Source organism: Achroia grisella, unplaced genomic scaffold (genome assembly GCF_030625045.1).
Source record: "Achroia grisella isolate CSIRO2021 unplaced genomic scaffold, CSIRO_AGI_Agris_v1 utg460, whole genome shotgun sequence".
Classification (NCBI taxonomy): Eukaryota; Metazoa; Arthropoda; class Insecta; order Lepidoptera; family Pyralidae; genus Achroia; species Achroia grisella.
The window spans coordinates 371,123-385,428 of NW_026712870.1; the positions used below are offsets into that span (position 1 = coordinate 371,123).

The 14,306-nt window shown below is 35.2% G+C and overlaps 1 protein-coding gene across 1 annotated transcript in view; it reads right to left on the reverse strand.

Moving 5' to 3' along the window:
* LOC131845183 (uncharacterized) overlaps nucleotides 1-14,306 on the reverse strand; it is a 55,662-nt gene that overhangs the window by 29,082 nt on the left and 12,274 nt on the right. Inside the window, exon 2 of the mRNA XM_059194220.1 lies at nucleotides 5,517-5,673. Within this exon, the coding sequence (XP_059050203.1) occupies nucleotides 5,517-5,673 (157 nt within the window). The remainder of the gene's footprint in view (nucleotides 1-5,516; nucleotides 5,674-14,306) is intronic.

Sequence of the window (14,306 nt, forward strand, 5' to 3'; positions counted from 1 at the left end):
ACAATATAGTCTATATGTTATTCTAATGTATAAGCTATTTTACTGTAAAGTTTCATAAAAATCCGTTCAGTAGTTTTTGCGTGAAAGAGTAACAGCGCTCCATACGTACAAACTTTCGCGTTTATAATATTATTAAGATTATGAGTTAAAAATGCAATTGAGAACATAAAAAATCGCATTCTCAAAGTAATTCGAGGCGTTGGAACCTACAAAATGGTCAGCGCGCTAAATATTCAGCCCGCCGGTACCACGTGAACGGCGCCGACATCAAATAATGTCGCATGTCGCATTGCAACCGCACTCGTGCAATTGCAATGCGACAACGTGTACTCGGAGCAACGTGTACCTTTAATTACGTTAATAAAGATTTATTTGACAAGTCCAATACCACATAATACTTGTGAAGTTGGAAGCAAAATTCTGGCAAGCTGTTGATAACATGACAGGTAAATTGAAAGTGTCTATAGTAACTGCAATTTAACAAATAAAAGTAAAACAGACTTAATGACATCAACTTCAATATCATTTAACATTCGCGACGTTAGGAGCAAAACTCTGAAAAATTTTCTTTAGGAGCAAGGAAAATCTTCTTTACTGACTTACTAGCTTCAAACGCAACTTCGTCTGCGTGGAATTCAACTTTGTTTATGGCCCAGGCGTTCCAAAGATTAGCTAGAAAAACAGGCCTACGGACAAAAAATTTCAAAATTAAACTTTGGGCCTAAATCCCGTACTAATTGTTGCCTTTAGATTGAAATAAAATGCGGGAAGCTCTATCACCATGGAGAATAATGAAGAAAATCTACTGAAATCATCATGAAAGACACGACCACTCTGTAAAGAGTGTACGACCTTGTAACATCATCATATTTTGGCCATTTTCCTCCTACCAGATTTGGTTGGGCAAGGAGAGAAACACTAGCGGTGAAGGTGAATGTAGTGTAACGTACATCGGCAAAAAGGCGTCGTAAACCTACCCTGGTCACAAGTCCCGAAACTACTCGGGAGTTTCCCTCTCTGCCACACGATGGACCCAGTACACGGAAGCCGAATCCATGGAATGCTAAAAATTTCATTTACTTCCCTCTCTTCAAAATGTCGTACAAGGATTCTCGTACAGTTAAAAGTCCTTGGTTTTCACGTCAAAAATTTCGTCTCTCCCCCTATCTCTTTCAAAATGTCGTACAAGGATTCTCGTACAATTAGAAGTCTTTGGTTTCGAAATTTCTCTTAGCATAAATAATGCGCATGCAAAGCGATTACATTCTCGAAAAACTGACACGCGGACGTATTTAAGATAATGAGCCGGGGATGCCGAATGCTTTGGATTCCGGTTATTTTTAGTATAACCGCGATTGTGTGTGGATCTCGTTTGCGAGATTCCAATGTGTAATGTGTGTGAACTACTTAGGCACTGAGTGGCTTAATAGCGCATAATCAACTACTTCAGTTAGAACGCTGAGAGCTAGAACTAATAGTAATATACCATCATTTAGATTTAGATTATTTCGTAGATGATGTAATAATGATGCTCTCTGGACTGCTATGCTGTGGGAAAACCATTCTCCTCCGATTGATCACCCGTCCCTTTCATATGCGGATGGAAATGACGACAGTTTGGGCCGAGATTCGAGCCCTTAGCGATGCTCTAAGACTGAAGAAGTAGCCGTTAGACAGTAATCTTGTAGCGCTCTATTAGTCACTTTGAGAATTTGGAGTGCCCTCCGCACTTGCCCCTATATTAAGGTAAAGGTCAACTACAGCCAAAAACATTAGAATAGTTCTAATGTTTTTGGCTGTAGTTAAAAAAACGTAATCATTATAAAATCGCTGCCTCTGTCTGTGCGTCTTATGTATGCTTAAATCTTTAAAACTACGCAATGGATTTTGAAGCGGTTTTTTTTTAATAGATAGAGCGATTCTAGAGGAAGGTTTATATATATAATACATGAACACCCGGGCGAATTCGGGGCGAGCAGTTAGTGTTATATAATTTAAAGCCTTCGTTGACAAATGGACTATCCAACATTAAAGGAATTTTTCAAATCGAACCAGTAGTTTCTAAGATAAGCGCGTTCAAACAAACAAACAAACTCTTCAGCTTTATAATATTAGTATACATATTTACTGTCTCATTTAAAATAGTTTTGATGTAGGTAACTGAAGACTGAAACTATCAAACACACTTAGTACAAAATTTTTAATTCCCTGTAAACTTATTATTTATTCAAAATTTACCCCGTAAACTATAAGATAAAGAATATTACTTTCTCAGAATACACCTAATATTTTTAGTATTATAAATGAAAGTTTATGATTGTATTTACATTTGAAGTAATCGGTATGGTATTTTGATATAATCCCAAATTTTATCCTTGCGGGGTTGAAATAAGGGATGAAACTTTTATTGATAAATGCTAGTTTTCATGTCATACTAAAGTAATAATTTTGCCGTGCAAAGTTGGGATAATATGCATTTGATAATTTTTCGAATTCCACCCTTGAGGGGGTGAAATAAGGGATGAAACTTTTTATCGATAAATGCTAGTTTCAATGTCATAATAAAGTAATTATTTTCCCGTGCGAAGTTGGGTTAATATGTATGTATATATCGAATATCGCCAATACGGCGGCGTGTACGATAACGTCACGTCGCGTCACGCTTGCGTAATGTCGCGCGCGATTATACGTATTTATTTGAGCGGCCATTTTGAAAATAGCTCGGCACGTCTTGTATGTGTCAATTTATTTATAACCCATTGTCGAGTAGGTCACCTGCCCAAGATAGATGCACATTTCTCGATGTCTGAATAAAACTATTTGTATTGGAGGGCATTTAACATGACTTGTTTCAATCAATGAGGTTAAGTAACCCTAAGAGTGGTTATTTCCTGGATGGGTGGTCGTAGAGCGTAAAATGTTAAAATTAAAAAAATTCAAAATGTTGTGTATTCTAGTCTTATAGTTACATTTTTTATAATAAATAATATGCATTCAAAATATCCAAACTAATACAAACAATCATACTCAGGAAAACAAAAGTTTGTATGGCACGAGGAATCGAACCGGCGACCATCGGAGGTAAGGCGACGTCTTAAAATGTCAAACATTAAGAACCATATTCGACCCAGGAACCTTAAAAAATATACAAAGCCGCAGACAAAACCTAGTATATATGCTAAGAATCCCCTGTAAAACTCGTAGCTAGAGCGCCTAAAATACATGTCGGCCGAGTGGCAGTGAGTGTCGACTTCCCAACCGGTCGGTTTCGGATTGCAGTCCAGTTTGAGGACACGTGACACACGAAACGCGAATATTGATTCTGGCTGCGCTACAAACACTTTGTTTTCTAACATGTTATAAAATACATTGTATTGTAACATGTGTGTCTATACAATATCATGTCAAATAGGAATTTCCGTCTGCAATCACTAATATTACGAATTGAGCTGTTTACCGATATTTTCTGTAGAGTTTTTTTTATATATATTAGGTTTTTTTATCCGTTATACTCGTGAACGGGTGCTGCTTGTGGGGACTAGTCTGTTCAGGTTACGAACACTGATCCAAGACTATTTGCTTTTGCAATAGCATATGCTGGTGGTGCCCTCTATTCTCCCAAATTTAAGTTTTAAAATGAATTATAATATAATATTATTGTAAACATACAACATTCATTTGAAAAGAATACGAGATGAGTTTCTTTTCAGTTCTCATCTCAAAATCATTCCGAACTAACGGTAGATTTGACATATCATAAGAGTCTGTAATAGACCTACGTGAATAAAGATATTTTGAATTTGAATTTAGTACAATATAATGCAATATAACAGTATTTTTTACATAATTTATATTATAACGATCACTAATTAGACATTTTGCTTTTGCAATAGCATATGCTGGTGGTCACTCTATTCTCCCAAATTTGAATTTAGAAATGAATCTATGTATACTTGAAAATAATACAATCTGAGTTTTTTGTCAATTCTTCTCATCTCGGAATCATTGCGAACTGACAGTAGATTTGACAAATCATAAGAGTCTGTAATAGACCCACATGAATAAAGGAAAGAAATATTATAACTAGCTGACCCGGTAAAAGGTGTTTTTGCATATAAATTATACTAATCGCTATTACAAAATAAAGGTTGATGGTATAAGTCTAGTAAATTTGCTATGTTTATATTATTACAAGAATGAAATGAAAAACAGATAGAATTTATTATACACTGAATTTAATAGTGACGCTACGGAATGTTCGAGAAGAAGTGAAAAAATGTATAAATAGTAAAACAAAATAATATCAATGTTCCATATTTGAATTATATAACTTTATTTTTAAATGAATTATTTGGCTATTTGTGATCGAAAATAAAATACTAAAATATATTTAACCAGCTGTGCCTTCGATTTAAACGTATATTCAGTAGGTCTGATGAATAGGACGTTAACTATATTTCATATCCCAAGTCATACAAGTGTGCACGCAACACAAAATTATTTTATTAAATTATTGGACCAAATATTTATTGTTATGATCGATGTCTTATTAAGATTATAAACGCGAAAGTTTGTAAGTATGGATAGATGGTTTATTACTCTTTCACGCAAAAACTACTGAAGGGATTTTGAAGGAACTTTACAGTAATATAGCTTATACATCAGAATAACATATAGCCTATATATTTCACGCGGTTGAAATCGCGGGCACAGCTAGTAAAAAAATCCCTCATCCTATTTGTTGTTTCTCATGAATATAGATAGTTATTGGCTCACAACCCATACCTCATTATACCCCCATTAACACTTCCACGCTCGGTGCATGGGAATTTTAATACGTTGTGAAAAATAGACACAGCTCGCGTCGCACACCGCGCGCGAAGTGTATAACATTCACATTTTACTTTTACGATCATTCCATGAACAAATAGCCGAATAAACTGTGAACGCAAGGAATAGAATAGAATAGAAAATCATTAAAATAGAAATAGAAATAATCTTTATTCAAATAAACTTAATATAAGCACTTTTGAATAGTCACATTTTCTTTATCCTACCACTCATTCGGAACGCAGACTCATCACAAAAGGAATGACCATGAAACTGGTAGGTTGCTCTTTTAATTAGATTTACATTAAAAAGGATTAGGCATGATAGAAATATAGAAACTGCTACGCACTCAATCTTTGTTCAATCAGATAACATTGTCAGCGCTATGAATTTCAAGTTAAATATTTTCTACAAAAACACTATTATCATTTATAAATTCTTCAATTTTATAATTAGCTTTTTTTACAATGGAAATGTTTTATAAAGCATTTAAATCTTTTTTCTGGCAAATTGAGTATAGACTCTGGCAGTTTATTGTAAAACCTTACGCAATTTCTATAAAATGAATTACTTAAATACTTACATTGAAGCATTTTTGAATAGTCATAGCATTTTTACCGATTGAAAAAAAATGCGATGTACACATATACTACAGTAGGTATAATAAAATTAACATTGCAGCTCACCTTCGGGTATCTTGATGGGTATGCCCAGCTTCATCTCGTGCAGCTTGGCGAGCGCCACCTGCTGCAGGGCGCGCCGCTCTACTTCTGTGAGGGTCAGCAGCGACGTGTCCGTCAACCGCACGCACCGGCCGCTGCCGTCTACCCAGCAACAACTGCCCTGCACATAACGCGTGACGTCATCACACCACCATAGACAACAACACCAGGCGCACCCGCCAATCATAACCATAGACAATATGTTGCTACAATTCTGGCGTAAATACATTAGTTATTTAAAAGAACACCAGGCGCGCCCGCCATTCCGTTCACCTTCGAAATCATAGACAAGATCTTACTAGTTTTGGTGTACATACATCTGGATTGGCTTTAATATTAAAGAAGAAGAGTATGCAACTAAAATGCGAATGTTGAGGTGGATGTGTGGTGTGACAAGAATGGATAAGATAAAGAATGAATACATTAGAGGAAGTATGAAAGTGGCGCCGGTGTCGGAGTGGTTGAAGAGTAATCGTCTATCATGGTATGGACATGTAATGCGTAGGAACGAGGATAATATTTTAAGAAAGGTGTTACATATGAATGTGGATGGTTATAAAGGCAGAGGAAGGCCGAAAAAGAGATGATTGGACTGTGTGAAAGATGATATGGTAAGAAAGGAAGTAAATAACGCGATGACTGCGAACAGAGATGAATGGAAGCGAAAAACATATTACGCCGACCCCAAATAAATGGGATAAGGAAGAAGCAGATAAAGATTAAAGAAGAAGAGTATAATAGTTATTTAAAAGAGCAACATGCAACTTTCTCGTACTTTTTACGAACATGAACAACACTACGTACATATCGTTATTTTTTTACACCACACAAGCGTTACAATTTCAGAGGACTAATATATCATGCCTCTTATCGTGTAATTTCACATCTAATTAAAATTAGTAAAAAAAAAATCTGATATTTCTCATACAGGGGGGGAGGGGAACTAGTAACACCCATTGCTAGCAATGTACCATGTTAGGTCGACCTCCACGCGGTTCCCCCTGGAAAAAATTGTGATAAAATACTTGGTGAATTTGTCACGATCGGCCAACTGACCTGATCTCATACTCATCTTATCCTCCACTGATGCCCCGCCAGCGTAAACCGTTAACGCAGGCGCATTATTCCATTATTATACAAAAAAAAATACATCACAATTGTATAATGCAGTCATGCCTCTTGTAATTCCAAATCTAGTTAAAGTTAAAAAAAATTAATGCAGCTAACACAGTAAACTACGCAGTCAAAATGAACCAAACAAATATTCACTTCAACCCAACCACATCCATCAACGCACTACATTTCCCAACAGTCGACGATGAAAGCGTATAAATGTACTTTATAAATTACGCATGACAGACAGACATACGGGTGTAGTATAAGCTTTTTAAATGTTATATGTTAAATCCGTATAAAAACATAAATAATAATAACTCTCTATTGCGAATAAAGATAACACCAAAACACAGAACGTTAGAATCCCCTTCTGATCGATCCCCGACCAGTTCAAAAGGGGATCGAAATTACGATGGCCTGAGACGCAGTTCGAGCCCCTAGCGGTGTCCTTAGAATAACCGTGAGGCAGGAGTTGTCCTTCAGCCGCTCTATAAGTCCTTCCTTTGGTTTGGAGTGCCATCTGCACTCGCCCCCTATCGTTCGGTGAAGCTGTAAAGGCCAGCTGCGGCCAACAGTATTAAAATAGTTTCGAAGAAATATAAGATGTTAGAAAATACATTACAAAAAGCGATGCAATCTTTACTAGCGGTCGACCAGGTCAAATTAGGATCATAATTTATAAAAAAATCATATAAATGAACTGCCTTAAGCTCCTACATTGGCTAGGAACCCAGCGGGAGCCCAAATAAATACAAGATATTTCATAAAGTGAAAATTTAATTGAACAACGTACATTTATCTTACAAATATTATAAACGCGGAAGTTTGCGAGTATCCAGTTGTCACGTGAAAGCACGCGAAAACTACTGTACGGATGTTGATGAAACTTTACGGTGATATATCTTATATATTAGATAATTAGAAGAACACATAAGCTATAAATTTGATGCGGGTGAAACCGCGGGTACAGTCAGTCCTCAATGAAAAAGTTGATAAAATAATTGATATACAATAAAATTTATTTTAATAAATATATATATTATATACTAGCTACCCACCCCGGCTTCACACGGGTGTACATGTATTATACATATAGACCTTCCTCTTGAATCCACTTTATCTATTAAAAAAACCGCTTCAAAATCCGTTGCGTAATTTTAGAGATATAAGCATACATAGGGACGGACAGACAGCGACAGCGACTTTGTTTTATACTATATAATGATATCATCATATGTATGTATGTTAAAGATAATGATGCGATAACAATAAAGGTAGTTTTATAGTAAATGCGAAAGTTTGTGAGTATGGATATATGCATGGATGTTTGTTATTCTTTCATGCAAAAACTACTGAACAGATTTTGATGAAACTTTACAGTAATATAGCTTATACATCAGAATAACATATAAGCTATAAATTTCATGCAGCAGTTATGCTATTGTAAAAAGAAAACGGTAAAAATATAATATCGGTCAAACTATTTGTCAGAGTCATTATTTAATTGTACCTATGTAGCCCACATGACGGATTTAGCTGTTAAAGTGTTGAAATATCGCTGCCAGGAAAGTGTTAGTGAACTGTGACTCATGCAGGAACATACAAAAAATACTACGGAACTCTACTCAAGAAACAGTTGTGAAAATACTCATTACATGTGGTATAAGAGAACGGGGTTAGGTCGAACGGATTATGTGGTATGTTATGACGACTGGAGCAAACACGAATCTGAGGTACGGCCCGTTTTATTTGTACCAGAACAGAAACATTCCTGAGCTGCTTCTCTGGAATCTTCTCTGAAAAGCAATTCCAATGTCTGACATTACATTTAGATTACGCCGTTTCGTACCTTTTCAATCGACTTCAAAAAAGAAGTAGGTTCTCAAATGACTGATTTTTTGTGTGTTAACTTATAACTTTTTCTACTTGAACCGATCTCTGATATAGTGTTTAGATTACGCCGTTTCGTATCTTTTCAACCGACTTCAAAAAAGAAGTAGGTTCTCAAATGTCTGATTTTTTGTATGTTAACTTATAACTTTTTATTCTTGAACCGATGTGTTGTGTGGAAGAATAAAGATTTAAAAATAATAATAAATTAATATTTGAAACGAACAACCCAACCCCGTCCGATCGACCCCCGTCCAATTCAAACGGGGATCGAAATTACGACGGCCTGAGCCGAGGTTCGAACCCCTAGTGGTGCCCTCAGACTAAAGTCGTATCCGTCGGGCAGGAGTTGACCTTCAGCCGCTCCATAAGTCCTTCCGCGGGTTTGGAGTGCCATCTGCACTCGCCCCATGAAGCTGTAAAGGCCAGCTACGGCCAACGGCATTGGAGTAGTCCGAAAATAAAAAAAAAGTCGATATTTTTAATAATTTGTACGTTTCTTAGAAAATATACTTGATATATACAACCGGCCACTACTCATTGTAACAGATGTAATGTTATGAAAGATCAAAACGTCCCGACAACACTCAAATAACTGCGCTCGTAAAATAAACGCAAATGAACTAGTTGGCGGTTAACACGTAATTATTGTATCGTATACTATAATAATATTAACATAATATCATATTGAGAGGAAGCATTTATTATTGATGTTATAGTTTTGACATTTGAAAAGACTAGTTAAATTTATAAAACGTATATACGTATAAAAACGTGTTTTTCAAACTAAAGATCCACACTCGACCCGTATGGTCCGGTAAAGTTGTTAAAACTAGCGACTTTGGAGGTGCAGCATGAAAGAAGTTCGAAAAAAAATTGGGGTTACTTTATTTCAATCATGTATAGAGATGAATGGAACAGAAAAACATATTACGCCGACTCCAAATAAATGGGATAAGGAAGAAGCAGATGATGATGAACTATCATCATCTGCTATTCCTTAGTCACTAGACTAACTATTGCTGCGGTTTCCCTCACGTGAAATTTATAGCCTGTTTTATTCTGATGTAGAAGCTATATAGAAAGAAAGAAAGAAAGAAAGAAAGAAAGAAAGAAAGAAAGAAAGAAAGAAAATTGTTTAATTGGTACACTGAAAATAATTTTTAAAATTAAATTTACATTTTATATTAATAATTAGAGTACCAACTAGGTCTCCGCTTAGCATATGTCGTGACGGGGTGCCACGACGCTGGTTTTCAGTGTGGTTTTCAACAAAATCGGTTCAGTAGTTTTGAAAGATTAACAAACATCCATACACACTTACAAACTTTCGCGTTTATAATATTAGTAGGAAGTATGAGTGTACTAGTAATGATTAGATACGGCGGTTTTGAGACATGCGTCCTCGCATATCTTTGGGCAGTACCTGAAAATCAGTGGTTTGCTCGAGCAAACAATACAATTAGGTGCTGCCTCTTTGCGTATGGGCGATGCACACTCATTACCTTATTCACACGTTGTTTGTACCTCTGTTATGTATTGTTAACTGGCCAATATAGTTGTGTATTTATTTTGTATCTTTTTCTTTATATTACTGAACCTTTTGTATGTCCTTTAACGTTAAAGTTCTATTTATCAATCGGCCAATACACTAAGATGCTTTTTGCGTATGCGATGCACACACACTACGTTACTTACATGTTGTTAGTATCTATACTGTATATTGTTTACTGACCAATGTAGTTGTGTATTTACTTTGTATCCTTTTCTTTATATTAGTGAACCTTAAGGTTAAAGGACACCCTTTAACGCAAATAAAAGTTCTATCTATTGATCAATCGGCCAAACAATACACTGAGATAAAGGGGAGTCCATTTTGCGTATGGGCGATGCATACACATTACATTACTTATACGTTTTTTGTAGTTAGGTATATTTTATACTAGCTACTCGTCCCGGCTTCGCCCGGGTGTACATGTATTATACCTATAAACTTTCCTCTTGAATCACTCTATCTATTAAGAAAAACCGCTTCAAAATCTGTTGCCTATTTTTAAAGATTTAAGCATACATAGGAACAGACAGACAGCGACAGTTACTTTATTTTATACTATGTAATGATTGTTAACTAACCAATGTAACAATGTAACCAATTTTTTTAAATTTACTCGGTCATTATTTATACGTATAATTAGTAAAAATCACGGGATCTTACCACGTTTTATATTTATTTACTGAGTTCCCGATATTTCGGTAGTGTTGTAAGAGCCATGATCAGGGGTAAACTGTCAGTTTACCAGGGAACTCGGTAAATAAATATAAAACGTGGTAAGATCCCGTGATTTTTACTAATTATACGTATAAATGTAACCAATGTATATGTGTATTTATTTTGTATCTCTTTCTTTATATTACTGTACCTTATGTGTACCTTTTATGCAAATAAAATTTCTGTCTATCTTGGACTTCTGGTCCGGTGGTCCTTAAGGACTGCAAGGTTCGGTCCTCGAGCGTTAGCTCTTTGTGCGGGCAATCTACTGTGGTGGTTCACCACGTTGTGGTCGTTCTTTTACGCTGCAAAATAGTTTTGCAGCGAGGCCGGCTTTTAAGTAGCCGGCTGAAAATCTATCTATTTACCAATCGGTTTACAAACAAAAGAGTTATATTACGAAGTGCCAGGCTCAGCTAGGCGATAATAAATCTTGTTTTTCACATGGAGTTGTGTAAAAAGGAAATAAACATATACCGTTGTTCATAACAATGTGTTTTGAATGTGATGAGTAATTGTAGTGTTTAGACATACCAGCAGTCAGAATGCTTTGTTATACATATTACAAACATAACTATACCGTAGTAATAAAAAACATTTTACTTATATAGTTTACACTCCTTAATCATCATTACATAGTATAAAATAAGTCGCTGTCGCTGTTCGTATGTATGCTCAAATATTTAAAACTACGCAACGGATTTTGAAGCGGTTTTTATAATACAAGTTTCTTGCTCATTCTTCTTGTGATGAATTTGCATTCCGAATGAGTGATAGAATCAAAATATGACTATTCAAAAGTGCTTGTAATGAGTTTATTTGAATAAAGATTATTTCTATTTCTATTTCTAATAGATAGAGTGATTCAAGAAGAATGTTTATATATATATATATATATATATATATATATAATACATGTACACTCGGACGAAGCCGGGGCGAGTGGCTAGTTACATAATATAAAATAAAGTCACTGTCGCTGTCTGTCCCTATGTATGCTTAAATCTTTAAAAATACGCAACGGATTTTGAAGCGTTTTTTTTTAAATAGATAGAGTGATTCAAGAGAAAGGTTTATATGTATAATACATGTACACCCGTGCGAAGTCGGGGCGAGTAGCTAGTACATAATACATTAATAGATACAATCCCAAAAAACAATCGTAATCCAACGCAGTGAATCGAGGCAGCGTACCCAAGATACTGGCAGCGTTGCCTCTTTTGAATGGCCATACATATAGCATAGTATATATTTTTAATACATGCATATGAATATAAATACGATAAATACACCAAAATAACATTTTTTACAATTTTTGTCTGTCTGTCTGTCTGTTTGTTCCTGCTAATCTCTGAAATGGTTGGACCTATTTTGACGGGACTTTTTTTGGCAGGTAGCTAATGTAATAAGAAGTAACTTAGGCTACTTTTATTTTAGAAAAATAAAGTTAAATTCCACGCTGAGGAAGTCGTTCGCAGTAACAGCTAGTTTAGTAATATAATTGTGATTGTTTGTTACCTGTTATAAACTATAGAAATTAATAATAATATCTCAGCACAATCTATACAGCGCCATCTAGTCCCAATCTAAGCAGAGTTTGTGTTATGGCAATTAGACAACTGATAGAAATAAATAGATTTTTTTTGTAAATGAATATACATTATAAATAGAAAATATACAGATCGATACAAACAATCATACTCATGAATACAAATGTTTGTACCGTGTGAGGAATCGAACCACGACCATCGGAAGTAAGCGGTCGTGCTAAACCGCTAAATCACTGCACAATACAAGCTTTTATATTTATGACTAGCTGTTCCCGCGAATTCGTCCGCGTGGTTATTTAACTTTATTTTCTAAAATAAAAGTAGTCTTAGTTACTCCTTATTACATCAGCTACCTGCCAAAAAAAGTCCCGTCAAAATCGGTCCAGCCATTTCAGAGATTAGCCAGAACAAACAGACAGACAGACAAAAAAGGTAAAAAATGTTATTTTAGTGTATGTACCGTATTTATATTCATATGCATGTAGTAAAAAACTGCTATTTCAATATTACAAACAGACACTCCAATTTTATTTATATGTATAGTATATTATCATATATATTATAGCTTTGAGTGTTTTATTTATATATTGTGTATCCGTATAAAAAAATATATATTTATATCTGTTATCTAGTGTCCAAAACACAGGCTCTGCTTAGCTTGGGCAGTTCCAAGCAAGATGGTACCGTGTGAAAAATCCAACATTATTATTATTAATAGTAATGTTTTCTAAACGTTGTATGGATCTGAATGTTGGGCCGTAAAAGGGATGGACGAAAGGCGTGTGCATGTGGCAGAAATGCGAATGTTAAGATGGATGTGTGGGGTCACCAGGAATGACAGAATAAGGAATGAGTATATACGAGGAAGTTTGAAAGTTGCGCCGGTTATAGAAAAGTTGCGAGGTAACAGATTGAGCTGGTATGGGCATGTTATGCGGAGGAATGAGGACCATGTCTTATGGAAAGTGTATAATATGAATGTGGATGGGAGGGGACGCCCTAAGAAAAGATGGATGGATTGTGTGAAAGATGATATGAATAAAAGAAGAGTATGTTTAGATATGACGATTGATAGAGATCAGTGGAAGAGAATGACATACTGCGCCGACCCCAAATAATGGGATAAAGGCAAGGCAATGATGATGTTTTCTAAACGTTATAAAATATTATTGTTACTAAATTCCACTAAAACGGCTGTATAGATTCGAATGCAATTTTATATACGATTTACGATTATATTATTACGAAGATATTAGCTTTACGACCGATGGTCGCGGGTTCGATTCCTCGCACGGCACAAACATTTGTATTCATGAGTATGATTGTTTGTATCGGTCTGGGTGTTTTCTATATATAATATGTATGTATTTACAAAAAAAAAATATCTATGTATTTGTATCAGTTATCTAGTACCCATAACACAAGCTTTAGTTAGCTTAACTTGGGTCTAGATGGCGCTGTGTGAATTGTCCTGAGATTATTATTATTATTATTATATACAAAATAGATAATTTCCTATAATTAAAATTTATTTCATAGAATTCTTTATATGTGACTACAAACGGACCGTGACAACAATATACAAAACACGATAGACAGTTGAATAGTTTCAAACATAAGAATGTGAATTGTAGAAATATTGAGTCACTGAACGTATGTTGAATATGTGTTTCGTATCTCAGAAACATTTAATATTTTTCTAAGAAGAAATCTTTGAATGTGATTAAATTGAAAGACTAATAGTTGGCCTATTATTGAAAAATCAAAGCTTTGGAGTGATATCGACGGCCTCGTTGGTCTAGTGGCTTAGCATTACAGCTTTACATCCTATGGTCGCGGGTTCGATTCTTACGGTACAAACGTTATTCATGAATATGATTATTTATTTATTTATTAAAACTTTAATGCACAAATACATAAATAAAGGTA